This window comes from Chelonoidis abingdonii, chromosome 1 (genome assembly GCF_003597395.2).
Source record: "Chelonoidis abingdonii isolate Lonesome George chromosome 1, CheloAbing_2.0, whole genome shotgun sequence".
In the NCBI taxonomy this organism is placed as follows: domain Eukaryota; kingdom Metazoa; phylum Chordata; order Testudines; family Testudinidae; genus Chelonoidis; species Chelonoidis abingdonii.
Window position 1 is genome coordinate 102,974,615 of NC_133769.1, and position 18,368 is coordinate 102,992,982.

At 47.2% G+C, this 18,368-nt stretch overlaps 1 protein-coding gene across 2 annotated transcripts in view; it reads left to right on the forward strand.

Annotated features, from left to right (window-relative positions):
- LARGE1 (LARGE xylosyl- and glucuronyltransferase 1) overlaps positions 1-18,368 on the forward strand; it is a 398,132-nt gene that overhangs the window by 351,165 nt on the left and 28,599 nt on the right. For both annotated transcript variants that reach the window (XM_032763382.2, XM_075068615.1), the window contains one exon: positions 17,768-17,931. In XM_032763382.2, the coding sequence (XP_032619273.1) occupies positions 17,768-17,931 (164 nt within the window). The remainder of the gene's footprint in view (positions 1-17,767; positions 17,932-18,368) is intronic.

The window sequence follows — 18,368 nt, forward strand, 5'->3', positions numbered from 1 at the left end:
TGCCCAATTTGCAAGGCTTTTATGCCTCGGACCAAAAAGGAGCGGGACATTAGGTTAAGGCAGCTCCTAATGGAAGCGGCGCTAGCACCCTCGCCTTCGGCACCGAGCACGAGCCAGCAGGTGAGCAAGACTGCCCCTATGGTTCCGGGCACTGTCAGTACACCTAAGGCTTCCCAGCACTGGCCGCAGCCGGCACCAAAGTCAACTCCGCGCCGCTCCCTCTCCCCGAGGTCGAAGACGGCGAAACCTCAGACAGGCTCGACAACACCCGCGTCGCAGCCAGACATAGCGCCCAAGTCGGCCCGCCCGGCACCAACACCTGCCGCGGCACCTCCTAAACCGGCACCGTCAACTCTGGCCCCGCGAGGACCGTCGAGCCCGGCGCCTGGCAGCTCCCCAGCACCCGCCATGGTAGAACTCACTTTGCGGTCGACTCCGGAGATGTTCTCGGCGGCCAGGGACTTGATCGCCATGACTGAGCCAGCACCGCCCTTACCCCCGGCACCGCCGGTGCGAGTACCACCATCCATGGGCAAGCCATCCCTGGCCAGACCATCTGTCAGCGTGGCGGACTGGCACCTCATAAGGTTGCGATCCCGGGGGCGCTCCAGATCGAGACGTCGCTCCCGCTCCCGGCACCTCTCTCAATCCTGGCACCACTCCTAGTCCCGGCACCGCTCTCTATCCCGGCACCGCTCCCCACGGCACCAGTCGAGCTCACGGCGCCGATCAACCTCTAGGCACCGGTCGATCTCAAGGCGTCGCTCGGTCTCTCGCTCCCCGTCCCGCTACTCACGGTACTGCTCCAGCTCCCGGCACCGTCATGGGCACCGTTTCTCCCGGAGCAGATCTCGCCATAGGGGCTCGAGATCCCGGTCGACCTCCCGGCACCGGGCCGGTCGCAGGTCCCGGTCTCGCTCTTGGTACTGCTCTGCGTACCGGCACTGGTCTCTATGATCCCGGGGTGCAAGATCAGTTGGCACTTCAGCGCCGGGGTTTTCTGCTCCTCCGTGGCCGTCCAGGCAGACATCCGTCTCCTCGCAGGCAGACAGCTTCTACGACCGGGACCGAGACATGGAGGTGCCCACAGAGGTCTTTCAGGACACACGTCCTCAGGACGCCGGGCCTCAACAGTCGTCCTTTTGGCCACCCTGGGCGTACCATCAAGCCCAGGGTGCTCCCCTAGTCCAGCCCCACTCTGCTGCCTCGGAGCATCGGGCACCAGAGGCCACCATCTCCCGCCCTCCCGCGGAAGAATCGGAGGAGCACACCCCACATCTCCCAGACTTCCCAGGACAGCTGGAGCAGGAACCACCCCAGGAGCATGGAGCTATCCAGGACCCCCTCATTCCTGGGGTATCTTCCTCCTCGTCCTCGGATGAGGCTGCGGCAGGGACCTCCTCTTCAGGGCCTCCGCCGATAGACCTTAGGGCCCATCAGGACCTCCTTCGAAGGGTGGCTCTTAATATCAACCTCCCGGTGGAGGAAGTCCCGGAGGTCGAGGACCCTGTTGTGAGCATCCTGGCCACGGATGCCCCGACCTGGGTGGCACTGCCGTTCATTAAAACCATCCAGGCCACTGCCAACCCTCTGTGGCAGTCTCCAGCCTCCATTCCACCGACGGTGAAGGGGGTCGAGAGAAAGTACATGGTACCCTCTCGGGGGTATGAGTACTTGTATGTTCACCATCCCCCGTCCTCATTAGTTGTCCAGTCGGTCAACAAGAGGGAGTGCCATGGTCAGCAGGCGCCTGCCCCAAAGTCTAAGGAGGCTAGGCGAATGGACCTCCTGGGGCGCAAAGTATATTCGGCGGGTGCCTTACAGCTCTGGGTGGCCAACCAGCAGGCTCTGTTGAGCCGATATAATTATAACACCTGGGCGGAGGTGGGTAGGTTCACAGAGCAGCTACCCCCTGACTCATGCCAAGAATTTTCGGCGTTCATAGAGGAAGGCAAAAAAGTGGCCAGGACCTCTCTTCAGGCCTCCCTGGACGCGGCCGACTCGGCTGCTAGAACTCTGGCCTCTAGCATCACCATGAGGCGCATCTCCTGGCTCCAGGTCTCTAACCTGCCTCCGGAGCTGCAAAACACTATTCAGGACTTACCCTTTGAGGGCAAGGGTTTGTTCTTAGAGAAAACTGATCCTCGGTTGCAGAGCCTGAAGGACAATAGAGTCATCATGAGGTCGTTGGGCATGCATACCCCCATGACCCAGCGTAGGCCCTTTAGGCCCCAACCCCGCCGCCCGTATTTTCCACCACTGAACAGGCAGGACCTCAGTAGGAGGCGCGGGCGGGGTGCGCGGAGGCGCCAATCTGGCCCCCAAGGGGGGCAGAGCCAAGGGCCCTCTAAGGCTCCACCAGGGCCTAAGGCCAACTTTTGAAGGTGTGCCCGGGGACGGCGTACCAGCCTCAACACAGGATCCTTCTCCCCCCTTCTCCGACCGCCTTTCCTGCTTCCTCCTGGCGTGGTCCCAGCTTACCTCGGATCTTTGGGTGCTGCGCACAGTGAAGCAAGGATACCACCTCCAATTTGCTTCATCCCCGCCTTCCCACCCCCCATCGCGGTCCCTCTTCAGGGACCCCTCTCATGAGCAAATCCTCTTGCAAGAGGTGCAGTCTCTCCTCGCCGCAGGAGCCGTAGAGGAGGTCCCAATAGCTGAGAGAGGAAAGGGGTTTTACTCCCGCTACTATCTAATTCCCAAGTCCAAGGGAGGCCTCCGGCCTATTCTAGACCTGCGGGGGCTCAACCAGTGGCTGCTCAAGTTGAAGTTCTGCATGGTCTCCCTGGGAACTATTATCCCGTCTTTGGATCCTGGAGACTGGTACGCCGCCCTCGACATGAAGGACGCGTACTTCCATATTGCCATTTTTCTGCCGCACAGAAAGTACCTTCGGTTTATGATCAACCACCAGCACTTCCAGTTCGCAGTCCTCCCCTTTGGCCTCTCCACGGCGCCAAGGGTGTTTACAAAGTGCATGGCAGTCGTCGCCACACACCTCTGCAGGCAGCAGATCCATGTGTTTCCATACCTGGACGACTGGCTCATCAAAGGGACCTCTCCGACTCGGGTCCATCAGCACGTCAACGTAATCACGACCCTCTTCTCCCGGCTGGGTCTGCTCCTCAACATGGAGAAATCCACACTGGCCCCTACTCAAAGGCTGGACTTCATAGGAGCAACCTTGGACTCCACGCTCGCCAGGGCTTGCCTGCCCAAGGCCCGCTTCCAAGCAATTGTCTCGATCATCCGGGGCCTGCCGGCCTCCCCACTCACCTCGGCTCGCACCTGCCTGGGCCTGCTTGGGCACATGGCTGCATGCACTTATGTCACCAAGTACGCCAGGCTTCGCATGCGGCCCTTTCAAACGTGGCTCCACTCGGTCTTCCGCCCGAGCAGGGACCCTATGGACGTCCTGGTCACGATTCCTCCGAGCCCCCTCCGCGCCCTCGACTGGTGGCTGAATCCGTCCCTGGTATGTGCGGGGATGCCGTTTCAACCCCAGCAGCCGTCGCTGACGTTGACGACGGACGCGTCATCCCTCGGTTGGGGGGCCCATCTAGGTCGCCTGCGTACCCAGGGCCTGTGGTCCGCCCAGGAACTCACGCTCCATATAAACGTCCGGGAGTTAAGAGCCGTCCTCCTAGCCTGTCAGAGCCGGTCCTTCCTCTGCCACAAGTGGTCAATTCGGCCAAACATCAAACATCATACATTCCATCTCCCAGAGGTGGGGGTTTCCCCTCGTAGACCTGTTCGCCTCCCGCTCGAACAGGAAGTGCCAGGAGTTCTGCTCCTTCCAGGGTCTCTCCCCCGGATCAATCACGGACGCGTTCCTCCTGCCCTGGGGACACCGCCTATTGTATGCCTTGCCTCCGTTTCCTCTGGTACACAAGGTCCTGCTGAAGCTCCGCAGGGACAAAGCGCATCTGATCCTGATCGCGCCTGCGTGGCCCAGGCAGCCCTGGTACACCACCTTGCTGGATCTGTCAGTGGCCACTCCGGTTCCCCTTCCTCTCTTCCCAGACCTGATCACTCAGGACCACGGCAGGCTTCGCCATCTGGACCTGCGTGCCCTCCACCTCACGGTGTGGCTCCTGCATGGCTAAACACTACGGAGTTGTGCTGTTCTGCTCCGGTACAGCATATGCTTCTCAGTAGCAGGAAGCCTTCCACCCGTTCCACGTATTTGGCTAAGTGGAAGCGCTTCGCATGCTGGTGCAAGACTCAGGGCGTTACCCCCTTAGAGGCCTCGATTCCAACGGTCCTAGACTATCTCTGGTACCTTAAGCAGCAGGGCCTGGCGACATCCTCCCTGAAGGTGCACCTTGCAGCTATATCCACTTTCCATCCAGGCGAGGGTGGTCATTCTGTATTCTCTCACCCAGTGGTCTCTCGGTTCATTAAGGGCCTGGAGCGCATCTATCCCCCCGCACGTCGCCCTGCCCCACCTGGGACCTCAACTTAGTACTAAGCAGGCTGATGCAACCGCCCTTTGAGCCACTCGCGACTTGCTCACTCCTGTACATGTCATGGAAGACAGTCTTCCTGGTGGCTATTACCTCAGCCAGGCGGGTCTCTGAGCCCAGAGCCCTCACGGTGGACCCACTTTATACTGTCTTCCATAAAGACAAGGTGCAGCTGCGACCTCATCCGGCGTTCCTCCCTAAGGTAGTGTCTGCCTTCCATACCAGCCAGGACATCTTTCTCCCGGTCTTTTTTCCAAAGACCCACTCTTCTCGGCGGGAGCAGCAGCTACACACTTTAGATGTGTGTAGAGCACTTGCTTTCTATATTGAGAGAACAAAGCCTTTCCTCAAGTCTCCTCAATTGTTTGTGGTGGTCGCGGAGCGCATGAAAGGCCTGCCAATCTCCTCCCAGAGGATTTCCTCCTGGGTGACAGCCTGCATTCGCACGAGCTATGACCTGGCTCATGTTCCCTTGGGACACCTCACGGCACATTCTACCAGAGCTCAAGCTTTCTCAGCCGCCTTCCTGGCACACGTGCCCATCCAAGAGATATGCCGTGGCAGCGACCTGGTCATCAGTCCACACCTTCGCTCGCACTATGCGTTGGTCCAGCAATCTCGAGATGATGCAGCCTTTGGTGCAGCGGTGCTCCATACTGCCACATCTCACTCCGACCCTCCGCCTAGGTAAGGCTTGGGAATCACCTAACTGGAATGGATATGAGCAATCACTCGAAGAAGAAAAGATGGTTACTCACCTTTGTAACTGTTGTTCTTCGAGATGTGTTGCTCATTATTCATTCCACACCCACCCTCGTTCCCCACTGTCGGAGTAGCCGGCAAGAAGGAACTGAAGGGTGGCCGGGTCGGCTGGGGTATATATGCGGCGCATGGCGGCGCCACTCCAGGGGCGCCCAAGCCAACCCGCGAGTGTTGCTACGGTAAAAGGTTCTCCGACGAACGTGCACGCGGCGCGCACACACCCTAACTGGAATGGATATGAGCAACACATCTCGAAGAACAACAGTTACAAAGGTGAGTAACCGTCTTTTCTTTACAATCCATGCTGGCTATTCCTATCACCCTACACCTTCCAAGTGTTGCAGATGATTTCTCTAATTACTTGCTCCATTATCTTCCCTGGCACAGAAGTTAAACTAACTGGTCTGTAGTTTCCTGAGTTGTTTTTATTTCCCTTTTATAGATGGCACTATATTCACCCTTTCCAGTCTTCTGGAATCTCTCCGTCTCCCATGACTTTCCAAGATAATAGCTAGAGGCTCAGATACCTCCTCTATTAACTCCTTGAGTATTCTAGGATGCATCTCATCAGGCCCTGGTGACTTGCAGGCATCTAACTTTTCTAAGTGATTTTTTAACTTGCTCTTTTTTTATTTTATCTTCCAAACCTACCCCCTCCCATAAGCATTCACTATGTTAGACATTCCTTCAGACTTTTCAGTGAAGACCGAAACAAAGAAGTCATTAAGCATCTCTGCCATTTCAAGTTTCCTGTTACTGTCTCCCTCCTCACTGAGCAGTGGGCCTACCCTGTCCTTGGTCTTCCTCTTGCTTCTATTGTATTGATAAAAAAGTCTTCTTGTTTCCTTTATTCCCATAGCTAGTTTGAGCTCATTTTGTGGCCTTTGCCTTTCTAATCTTGCCCCTGCATTCCTGTGTTATTTGCCTATATCATCCTTTTTGTAATCTGACTTAGTTTCCATTTTTATATGACTCCTTTTATTTTGTAGGTCATGCAAGATCTCGTGGTTAAGCAAGGTGGTCTTTTTGCCACATTTTCTGTCTTCCTACCCATCGGAATAGCTTGCTTTTGGGCCTTAATAGTGTCCCTTGAAAAACTGCCAACTCTCCTCAGTTGTTTTTTCCCTTCAGTTTTGATTCCCATGGAACCTTACCTATCAGCTCTCTGAGCTTACCAAAATCCGCCTTCCTGAAATCCATGGTCTCTATTTTGCTGTACTCCCTTCTGCCCTTCCTTAGAATTGCAAACTCTATGATTTCATGATCACTTTCACCCAAGCTTCCTTCTACTTTCAAATTCTCAACAAGTTCCTCCCTATTTGTTAAAATCAATTATGTATATAGTTTACTTTTATAGTTCTAGTTAATAGTTTTAATACCTTTTCGTAAGCGTAGTTAGTGTATATAGTTCAGAGGGTTGGGGATTAGCCGCTTCCCCTCACCCGACACCCAGGCCCATGCCTGGCTCACCGGGTTTCAAACCGTGCTCGGCTTGCCGCTGGCCGATGCCCACGGGAGACCTCACGACTCTTGCCTCAAGTGCCTGGGGGAATCCCATCTTGCAGACAAGTGCGCGATCTGCAAGTCATTTAAGCCGCGGACAAAAAAGGCTTCTCATTATGCCCTGGTGCAACAATCCAGAGAGAACGCAGCCTTCGGTTCTGCGGTTCTACACGCTGCAGAATCTCACCCCGACCCCACCGCCTAGGTAAGACTAGGGATTCACCTAATTGGAATGGATATGAGCAAGCACTCGAAGAAGAAAAGACGGTATACTGTTGTTGTTCAAGATGTGTTGCTCATATCCATTCCAAAACCCGCCCTCCTTCCCCACTGTCGGAGTAGCCGGCAAGAAGGAACTGAGGAGCGCATGAGTCGGCAGGGGTATATATTCGGTGCCATAGTGGCGTCACGCCAGGGGGCGCCCAGCCGACCCATCGAGTGTTGCTAGGGTAAAAATCTTCCGACGGACATGCACGCGGCGCGCACACACCTAATTGGAGTGTATATGAGCAACACATCTCGAAGAACAACAGTTACAGAGGTGAGTAACCGTCTTTTATGAGTTTTCTCTTGCTTATAATATTTATGTCCAGCATTTCATACTAAAGGGCCTACTTGTAAAGCCTCAAATGCTTGAGCAGTATGTTTAGTGTCCTAATGTGACTCCATTGCTAAGGCTATAATATCCACTATGAGCCTGATTTTGGCACACGGACACAAAGACTCAACCTTTGCACTGTCCCATAAAAGCTCCTTTCTGCAGACAATTTCTCATGAGGATTCCCTGCCAAAGGGGGATTTTTTTTTCTTCTTAAACTTGAGATGCAATGGGACAACCCATATTTATGAGACTCGGAGCCTGATCCAAAGCCCATTGAGATTCACAGGAAGACTGCCATTGATTTCAGATGGCTTTGGATGAGACCCTTCTAAAAGAATTTCCCGAAAAGTAAAAGAAAAACACAGCAGCACTTTTTCAAACTATTTTCTTTTTGGCCCTTGTTCCATAACAGCAACACACCGGATGTAAACCACTCTAACTAGCCCTCGCTGAGAAGGGACTGTTTTTGCCAAGTTGGAGATGTACAAATTTTAACTAGTAGCGATGACCTCTGCATGCGTTGTTACAATTTCCATCAGAGGAACTGGTGACTGTTGCAAGCCAAACATGTCTAAAAATAAACTGACAAGACAGCTTTCAAGCCAGACAAAAGGGCCCCAATCTTATAATCAGATTGACGCAGAAAAAAACCCTGTGCCTGTGCAGCACTCCAGCTTGGGAACAAGTGTCTGCACTAATGGAAAGATTGGGGTGTAATATTTGTCGTGATGGCGTTTTTTTCCCTATAAACCATATGTTATTTGAGATGGGAAACCTTGGTCTTCCCCAGCTGAATCCTTGTCTGTTCATTGGCCACAGTTGTTGTGATAATACATGGGGTTGGTACTACCACCTCTGATTAAGGTTGCCTGACATTTCCCTTTGTAAAACCCTGTTTTCAGTTGCTTATAACTTTGCCAAACTTTAACTGTTTGGGCTGAAGTTTTCCATTCCAGTTGTTTGCCTCAGACTGATATTTTTGGAAAATTTCAATGAACACAATTCAGCCATTTTTGAGAACAGGCTATGGAAAAATATGTTGTTTTATCCATGATAACAAGTCTGGTGACTTTTTCTTTGAGGCACCCTGCATGGGAGCAAGGACTTGAAATTTGTCCAGGGTATAGTCTTTGCCTCAGGGATGTGCCTTTTGCCATCTCCATGAAAATCACTACAAATTTCGCCAAGTTACAAGCCTTTGAAAAATCACAGTTTGCACACATTTAGTAGAGACTTGCCAGAGTTTCCCAAGTAAAGTCCCTGAAGATTCTCCTCAGTGTGCTGGAGCATCTCAGGGCTCCTAGCCCTGACCAAACTGTGCATATGGTATCCCCACAGAGCAATTGAGCATGCTCCAGTCCAGGGCTACAGTCACAATTGTAATTGCTGCTCCTAGCTACTCCAGACTGGAGTGGGGCTGAGCACTGGGAAATGACAGCAGGGAGCCTGGAGGTCAGAGGGAGACAGGGACTGGGTGCTGGGGGGAAGGAAGTCAGAGAAGTGAGCAGGGGAGTCTGGACCTGGTTGGGCAAGGTGACTGGGACTAGGGACCAATGAGGGGAAATAGAGTTGGGGAGAGAAGACACATCTGATAGAGGGTCTGGGATGAGGGGGAAGAATTGGGACTGTTTGAGCAAAGAGACTGAGACAAGGGAAAAGTGAAGTGAGTGGGGAAACAAATCAGACTTGATGAGAAGCCGGGGAGGGAGATTAGCGCTGGAAGCTAGTGCGTGTGGAGGACGGGGGAGACAAACTGAAAGAAGAGCCAAGAGATGAGACCTGGGACTTGCTGGCCAAGGAAACTAGGGACAAATTGGAGCAGGAGAGTGGGGACTGGGACTGGCTAGGCAAGAATACTGGGACCAGGAGTGAGGTGGTAGATTAGGACTCAGCCAGCAAGCCCAGAGAGGGAGAGTAGGAATGGCTAGGCAAGGAGATTGGGACTGATATGAGAAGCCTGAGGAATGGAGATTGGGATTGAGTAGATAATAATAATGGGACTGGGAAAAGAAGCCAGAGGTGAGGAAGAAAGAGGACTGGGGCAGAAAAAGTTTGGAGGGAAGTAGCAGATCAGTCAAGCTTGTGTGGAATGGGCAGAAGATTCTGTATCCCCTGGAGCACACGCCTCTCCAGAGTCTGGAATGGAACCCAAGATTCATGAGTCTCATCATTCCCCTGCTGTCAGCAAATATCTGTGAAATCCCCTGGCAAAGTATCTGTTTCTTCCCTCCTCTAGTGCTGGTCCACATGAAGGACAACTACAGGTCCCTACAAGAAACAGAAGAAGGAAAGCACATGGTGGCAATGAGACAATTATGATAAACTGCAATCACAGCTCACTATCTATCACTAACCTTTACTTGTTACTCCCGGCCATCCTGTTCATCTCTCCACAGGGAGAGAGATGATGACAGAATCTTAGTTCTGTTATAAGTGGGGTAATGCTAATAAAAGCACTGTATTGTGGTAAAAATAGTGGTGCCCTATCTACACTAGTGCTCCCACCATTGCTACCCAGCTGCAGAAAGGGGGCATTTCTGGGTAAGAGGGCAGGGCCACATCATGGCTGCAAAGAAGGTGGTTCTGGGTTGAGTGTGAGTGAGGCTATGACTTCATCTCCTCCTGCATGCCAGAATGACTGCACTGCGGGAACACTGGCTACTTCTAATACAGTATAATGACTCCTGACATTGCTGCTCAGACAGTGGACCCTCCTCGTTGTCCTTATCACAGCTCAGTTTCATTGAAGGCATAATTTGGCCCATTGTGTAGATTCAAAATCTGTGATGGTGTGGGAGGAGTAAAGGTTTAATTGATGTGGGATTAGACTGGCTTTATCACTAATTAGTGGAGAAGCCAGAAGTGCATAATGTAGATCATCACAAACAAGGGCAAGTAAATGCTTTCGCCATCCCACGCTATCTTCTATTTTGTTTATGCTGCATTACAGAGAGCAGTTAATGTAGACATTTTTTAAGTGCTAAACACCAGGGGTCAAGTTGTCTATGGGTATAAATTGGTGCAGCTGCATTGAAATTAATGAAACTGCACCACTTAAGGCTGGCAGATAGTTTGCCCCCGTGCTGATATTATTTATCTTATCTCGCCAACTGCAAAGTCTTTGCACTATGAATCTTAAGTGTACATGCTTTGGAGTGAATATGCAGTTAGAGGTCTAGATCCAAGACCCGTTCCCTTCTCTGCCACAAACTTTCTATGTGACTTTAGGCAAGTCCTTTAGTCTCTCTCTGTCTCAGTTCCCCATCTGTAAAATGAAGATAATTGCACTGCCCTACCGTACAGGTGTGTTGTAAAGATGAATGCACTAAAGATTGTGAGGTTCTCAGATACTCTGGTAAGGGGGAGGTCATATAAGTACAGAAAACAGAGGGAGAGAAAATGCATTATGCATACATTTCTAAAAATGATTTAAAATTTTGTTAGATAGCTGTTATTTTAAACATTGTGAGCCAGGTTATATACCATTAGGAAACCTGATTTTCCTTCTCTCCACTGTGATACAGCAAATGTTTCTAGTTGGAATGGTAAGGAAATATTGGAGTTTAAAATGTCACTAATTCTAGATGGAATATGGGCAGTCCTAGATGTTGGACCGATATCATTTTGGGGGAAATCCCTGTCATAAACAGATGGTCAAGGGTTAATGTCTCTTTTACCTGTAAAGGGTTAAGAAGCTCAGTGAACCTGGCTGACACCTCACTAGAGGACCAATGGGGGGACAAGATACTTTCAAATCTTGGTGGTGGGAAGTCTTTGTTTGTGCTGTTTGTTTTGTTCGTTGTTCGCTCTTGGGGCTAAGAGGGACCAGATGTACATCCAGGTGTTCCCAATCTTTCTGAATCAGTCTTTCATGTTTCAAAATTGTAAGTAGAGCCAGGCAAGGAGGATTAGTCTTATGTTTGTTTTCTTAACTTGTAAATGTGTCTTTTGCTGGAAGGATTTTTACCTCTGTTTCCAGCCTTGTCATCTCCTGTTTAGTTGCTTTCTTGGCACTCATTTTTCTGCTTTCTTGTGCTTTCCGCACCCCTCTGCAGGTCAGGCTGCTTGGTTAACAGAGATTTTCTAACTAGCTATACCCGAGAGACAGAAAGAAAGAAAACAATTCACTTGTAAATGCCTTTTGCTGGCTGTCTGCTGGCTCACAGCTTGAAGCCTCCTCTTAACAAACACTGTTGTTAAAAAAAATTAACACCTCTGCCCTCAGGCTGCTTTCCAAGCAGCTAGAAAGGAGAGGGAAAAAAAATCCTACTGGCTTTTGGGTCCTAGAAATCCCAACGCTGCTCACCATGTCAAGGGTTTTTCCCCACTTTGAACTTTAGCCTCCAAAAAATGGGGACCTACATGATCACTTTTAAGCTTAATTACTAGCTTAAATTCTTGGAACGCTTTGCACCAGGCCAAAATATAGTGTTTGGGCAACTTCTGTTTGCCCAAAACCTTCCCTGGGGAACTCAGACCCAACCTTTGGGGTCTTAAAAAAGGATGATACTAAGACCATCCCCCTTCCTTCCCCGGCCCCAGGACTTCTTCCCCTCCCGTGGGTTCTTGGGAAGCTACCGATAACAACTCCCTTGTCTTAAAACAAAGAGGGAATAAACCATTCCCTTCTTTTCCCCCCACCAACCTCCCTGGTGAGTTTAGACTTCATCCCTTGGATTCCAAAACAAGAGAATATCAATACGTGTTCTTAACAAAGAAAGTTTTTAATTAAAGAAAGAAAGAGAGTAAAAATTAGTCTCTGTAAAATCAGGAATAGAAGAATGCTTAAGTGGACTTAGATTCATCTAGCTAGAGGGACTCCACCACCACCTCCTAGCCTGAGATTCAAAGTTACAGGCAACAGAGGTTAAAATTTCTTCAGCAAAAGCACACATTTAAAGTTAGAACAACTAAAATTAATCCTCCTTGCCTGGCTCTACTTACAATTTTGAAACATGAAAGACTGATTCAGAAAGATTGGGAACACCTGGGTGTACGTCTGGTCCCTCTTAGCCCCAAGAGCGAACAACGAACAAAACAAACAGCACAAACAAAGACTTCCCACCACCAAGATTTGAAATTATCTTGTCCCCCCATTGGTCCTCTGGTCAGGTGTCAGCCAGGTTCACTGAGCTTCTTAACCCTTTATAGGTAAAAGAGACGTTAACCCTTAACCATCTGTTTATGACATGTGAGCCAGGTTATATACCATTAGGAAACCTGATTTTCCTCCTCTCCACTGTGATACAGCAAATGTTTCTAGTTGGAATGGTAAGGAAATATTGGAGTTTAAAATGTCACTAATCCCAGATGGAATATGGGCAGTCCTAGATGTTGGACTGACATCATTTTGGGGGAAATCCCACATATTTTTGAAGGAAGTAAATATTTCTATGGCATGTCAGTTTAAGAAAAACATCTCTTTGCAGCTGCTCAGAGATTTGAAACAGTCCTAGGAAGATGAATTAGTGGACAGAGCATGGGTTTGGCAGTCAGAGGTCCATGGTATGTGCAGTTTATACCGATTCCACCCTTTATCACACAGATAGTAAGCAACACCCATGTGGTATAAATATATAGACAACTAGTTCTGGTAAATTATGGGGATTTATGGTAGAATACAGTGAACTGCTTAAAAGATACTGCCTGGGGCTGCTTGTGCCTGTCAGTCCAGCCCTGCCTCAAAGGCCACTTTCCCCAAGCTGAAGTCAGCTCACCTGCCACAGCTGGCCACTCAGAGAAGTAATTTAGCAAATGCATTTTTTTTTTGGATCTGTCTGTCTCTTTGTTTTGGGTCTTGCATCTCACACTCTCTCCACTCACTGCCATTTTCATTTCTGAGACATGTTACATGCAGATGCTAATGAAAGCACTTGCTGTCTCCAACCACAGATTCTCTCCAGAGAATAGCTGCTATACACAGGGTGAAAAGAACATGGCTTTTAAGCTGTAGGATTCTTCTCTAGAAGTAGTATTCCCTACATGGTCAGTGGCCAGTAGCCTTAGAGAAAAAGATTTTGTGGGAAGAGAGAATATTATATTAATCAGATATTCCCAACTGGGAAATACATGCTGTCATTCTAAGGGAAGGAAGCTGTGCTATAATAAGCTTATTGTTATGTGTATAATGGAGATGCCAGCTTTCTTCAACAGTAGCAGGTATTAAGATCTTCATTTTGGTGATGCATATGTTCAAATGAGGGGCTGTTTGCATAGATCTGTCAGTATTCCCATTATAACCCGTGCTTTTCATGGATGTATAACAGTGGATTTTCAGTGGCACTCACACTACCCAGGTCCTGGCCACCAGTCCGGGGGGCCTCTGCATTTTAATCTCATTTTAAATGAAGCTTCTTAAACATTTTAAAAACCTTATTTATTTTACATACAACAATAGTTTAGTTATATATTATAGACTTATAGAAAGAGACCTAAAAACATTAAAATGTATTAGTGGCACACGCAACCTTAAATTAGAGTGAATAAATGAAGACCCGGCACACCACTTCTGAAAGGTTGCTGACCCCTGATGTATAACATGGCTGCAAATTTTCAACCAGGCTATACATTCTTAGCCTGTAAATACTGAATATACACCATGTAGATATGAATAAGATTGAGTCATTTGAGAAATAGCATGACAACTAATAATTTAAGGCAACTACCAATGGGGCAAAATTTAAAGTTGTACATGGAACTTTACCTTAGACAATTTCCTGGCTTTTGAGTGCTTAATTGTGCATCCTTAATATTCTCTTAATGTACTTCATTTTAATGGTGTGTGTGTGTGTGTGTGTGTAACAAAAGAACACACAGAGAGATAATATCCTTAAACATCAACCAATCAACTATTCTCATCTGTAACAAAGTAGCATGTAAAGGCTCATCTGGAAAAAGAAATTGCTAATATCTGCAATTTGTATGTGGGGAATTGAAGCACAAAGAGATGCAGTGACTTGTTCAAGGTCACACACACAGTCTGTGGCAGAGTTGAGAATTTTAACCAGATCTCCTGAATCCTAGTCCAGCATCTTCACCATAAGACATTCATAAATGGCTGAATTCAACCCAGGAGACTCTGCCTGCCTTCTTTGGGATTCCTATGGCTTCTAAGAGTTTAGGCTTGTCTCTTCAAAGGGTGCTCTACATTTGAATTTGTTTTAAATTGACCGACTGGGCATCCATTAAGTATCATAACCTGCATTTCGTTTGCATCCTCTGTAATATTTTTCTGCTGCATAGTCCTTGGTTCGGCTTGTAACACTAGTAAGTACAAAATGTGATTTTCAACTTGACAATGTCTCTTTAATACTTGTTTTGATGAATTAACTTTTAACACACTGTAGTTATTAGCTATTTGTTGTAAAGTGCCAATAGTCTGGACTTCCAGAAAAGAGAACACTCAGTAGATAAATACGTGGTGATTTCACTTCCCAAACTTTCTTTTTTCAGCTTTTGTCACTGGCAGTTGCCAGGGAAGATGGGTGTTTCTGCTGGAATATCGCTAAACCACCTTCAAGGGGCTGGTTTTCTTTGCTTAATTACTTGGCTTTGCAAGATGTCTGCAGAGTTGCAGTGTGGCTGGTGCCGGTTGTAGCAATTTCATTTTAAAACTGAAACGTGTCACTTGAAATAGGTTGAATAAGACAGGAATCTGATTGGCTAACAAGTTTTCTGAACATGTCCCACAAGGAACTTTTACTGACTTTGCACTCAGTAGGTGGAGGTAGGTACTTGGCCTTTTGCCTCATAATGGGCTTGATGCTGTACAGTGCTGAGCATTCTGGCTGTGCTCCACTCATGTGCTTAACTGTAAGCCTGTGAGAGTCCCACTGTCTTTAATGGGAAGAGTCACATTCTTAAAATTAAGTTTGTTTGCAAGTGTTTTGCGGGATCAAGGCCAGAGGTCTCAGAAAGTTACAGGATTGAGCCAAATACATGGGGCATTTCTATACATCAGGTCATATGTTATTGCTTTCCTGGTCATGTGTTAACCTGTAATTACAGGATATATGCAGACTTCTTGCAGATTCTAAGTACTAATAACATGAGGGGTCAAATTATGGCTGCCACTATGTGAATGACCTGGAGGGGAGGAAAGGATGCAAGTGGTCCTTTGATTCCCTCCTCTAGGGTACCAAAGCTGGAGGCAGCCAATTTTGCCTACTGGCATTGGGGAGTACAAAGGAGAGTCTCTGGGACTGTCGGCATTGCTAACTAGATCAGAGGAACCATATCTGGGCAGAGCGGAAACAAGGACATGTCTACATCCTATGCTCTGGGAAGTGCAGGAGGAAGAACAAGCTACACCTTGCCCATAGGTGTAGCAGGTTCTGCTACTCACTGCACTCCCCACCAGCACCCTTGGTGGTTTTATGACTTTCACAATCATAGCACTGGGATACATAAGCTACTGTCTCTCTCCCAGTGCTCAACAGAGCCCCTAGCAGAAATTTAGCTCAAAATGTTATTCTATAACTCATAATTAAGTCTTTATGTCCTTTTAGTTTGGAACCCTGAAGAAATCTGATGACTGTCTAGTTAACAGCAGCTGTGCAATTACAAACTTATAGCCTAGTCATTTGTAAAATAAAGCAAGATCCTAAGGTATCTACAGGAAATGCTCTGTAACTATTTCTTTTAACCATTTCAACTTCAGGCTGCTCTAATAAGGGAATATTAATGTCTTTTTACGAGGGAGGAAAAGAAAAACAAATGAAGATATTCCATCTAGTCACTCTGCCAATTTTGTTTTTTAGGGGAGAGCCCATGCTGCACAGTGTTTTGTAAAGCAGAATGGATAAAACGTGAACAAAACATTAAGGAATTTCTCATTTATTTTGAGGCAGAAGTGACCTAGACTTCCAAGGCAGTTTTGCCTGAGTAAAGACTGCACAATTTGGACTATAGTCTTACCAAAAGTATTCTCATTTGACAGCTATTTTCAGATCTCAGTGAAGGACTTAGGCCCTGATCCAAAGCCCAGTGGAATCACAGGGAATCTTTTCATTTACTTCAGTGGGCCTTCGATCAGGCTGCAAAGGCAGTTTATTCAGGAGAAGACTGAAGAGTGATATATGAAAAGGTACCACTAATTATTCCATCAGGCAGCAAGAGGGAAATGTAGCTCTGTGATTCATCATTGATGTCAACAATTATATTTACATCTCAGAAAACAGCATATTTGCTGCTGCCATGGAGTCAGCACAGATGACCTCTCACATTTAAAAATCTGCTTTGTGAAAATAATGAAGCTTTTTAAAATATTCTTAACTGGCCAAAAAAACAATTTTCTTTTTTTAAATAAATGCTTGTAAACCATTCATCACTAGAAGATATCAATTTGAAGGTGACTTGCACTTTGGGCTAATTTGTATAGAAAAATCCTATAAAATGTAATAAAGAATGATAACCTTGCTTAGGTGTTTTAGATCATTCTATGTAATTTATTAGAGAATTATATCACTTTTATAGGGCAGTTTGTAAAAGGTATAAAAAGACAATTGTTCTTTATTAAGTTCTAGAGTTCTTAAGAGTAATTCCCATAGAACCCTATTTAATTTCTATGAGACCCTAAAGGTTTCATACTTATCAAATCTCATAGGACTCTTCCAGAAAGGCTAACTGCTTGGATTTGTCTTTTTAAATGAATGCTATTTAAATATTCAGTCCAGTTGTTTGTTTTTTAAAGAATTTGATAGAGCAGTGGAATTGGGATGGATCATGGCGGCTTGGCATACTTTTCTGTTCCAGAATCTAAGCTTCTCTCTATTTTTATTTATTTATTTATTTATTTAAAGCCTCCATTTTCAAAAGTGACTATTGATTTTGGGTGTTTTTGTTTTTGGGTCCCCATTTTGACCTTGAAAGGGCCTTATTTTTATAAAGTGCTAAGCATCCAACTTCTGAAAATCAGGCTTCTTTAAGGTATTTCAGATTGGGCACCCCATATCACTAGTCCCATTTCAAAATGTAGACCTACGTCTTTAACCATTGTAGTTGCAAAGAAAATCTTCACAGTGTGAACCTAATGTAGTTCAGTGCAGTGATGTCTGCTTGAGTCTGCAGACAGTCTGAAACGTTAGCTCTGAGAGAGATGTGAACCGCCTTATTCGTCTGATCAGAGTGATGACTCTGAAACCTAATGATAATTTAAATGCCAATGTTGGTTGTTTCACTGCTGGTCAAAGAATCCAAAATGGCAAGGGACAATCATACTGTAAAGTTCTGCCCAATCTATTGTAAGTGGCTTTTTTGGCACCTTGTTCTATGACTCAAATAGGTGTGGCTTGGGAGAATACCACTCCTTTTTTCCCCCCTCCATTCAATCTGTGGTTCAGTTGTGCCAAGACCGGGCTCCCAGAACTCATTATTCTCCTGCTTTGCAATAAGAAATATGAAGTACAGCACCTTTATGCCCGATGTTTGTTTACAGCTTCAGAAGCAGCTGTCCGAGCTGGATGAGGATGACCTGTGCTACGAATTTCGTCGGGAGCGCTTCACCGTCCATCGCACTCATTTGTACTTTCTACATTATGAGTATGAGCCTGCCTCAGACAGCACTGATGTAACTCTGGTGGCTCAGCTCTCAATGGACAGGTAGGGAAAGCTCTTCTATTCTATAAGGAAATCAGAAACTTTGAATATCTCCTACGAACTCCAAGAAGCTTCCTAGAATTGCAGCAGTGCCATTCATAAGAGAGAGAAATATCACATTTTAATTGTGAAAATAGGGGACTTGCACTCTTGAATGAAGAAGAGTACAAGCAGGTGTTGTACAAGCATTCACTGTTTATCTATGCCAGGAAATGAGGTGCATTGGCAGAGCTGCATGAGAAGCTGAGGTTTGGAGTAGCAGAGGTTACTTTCACTCAGGACTGTAGGGCATGGTTTATTTGTTGTGATTTATAACAACCTATAAAAATTAGGAGAACTGTGTACTGGATATTGACATAGTACAAGAGCTGGTCAAAATGTTCGGCGTAAAAAAAGTCTCATTTGCAAGTGCAATTTCCTCGACGCTAACATTTTCCTGT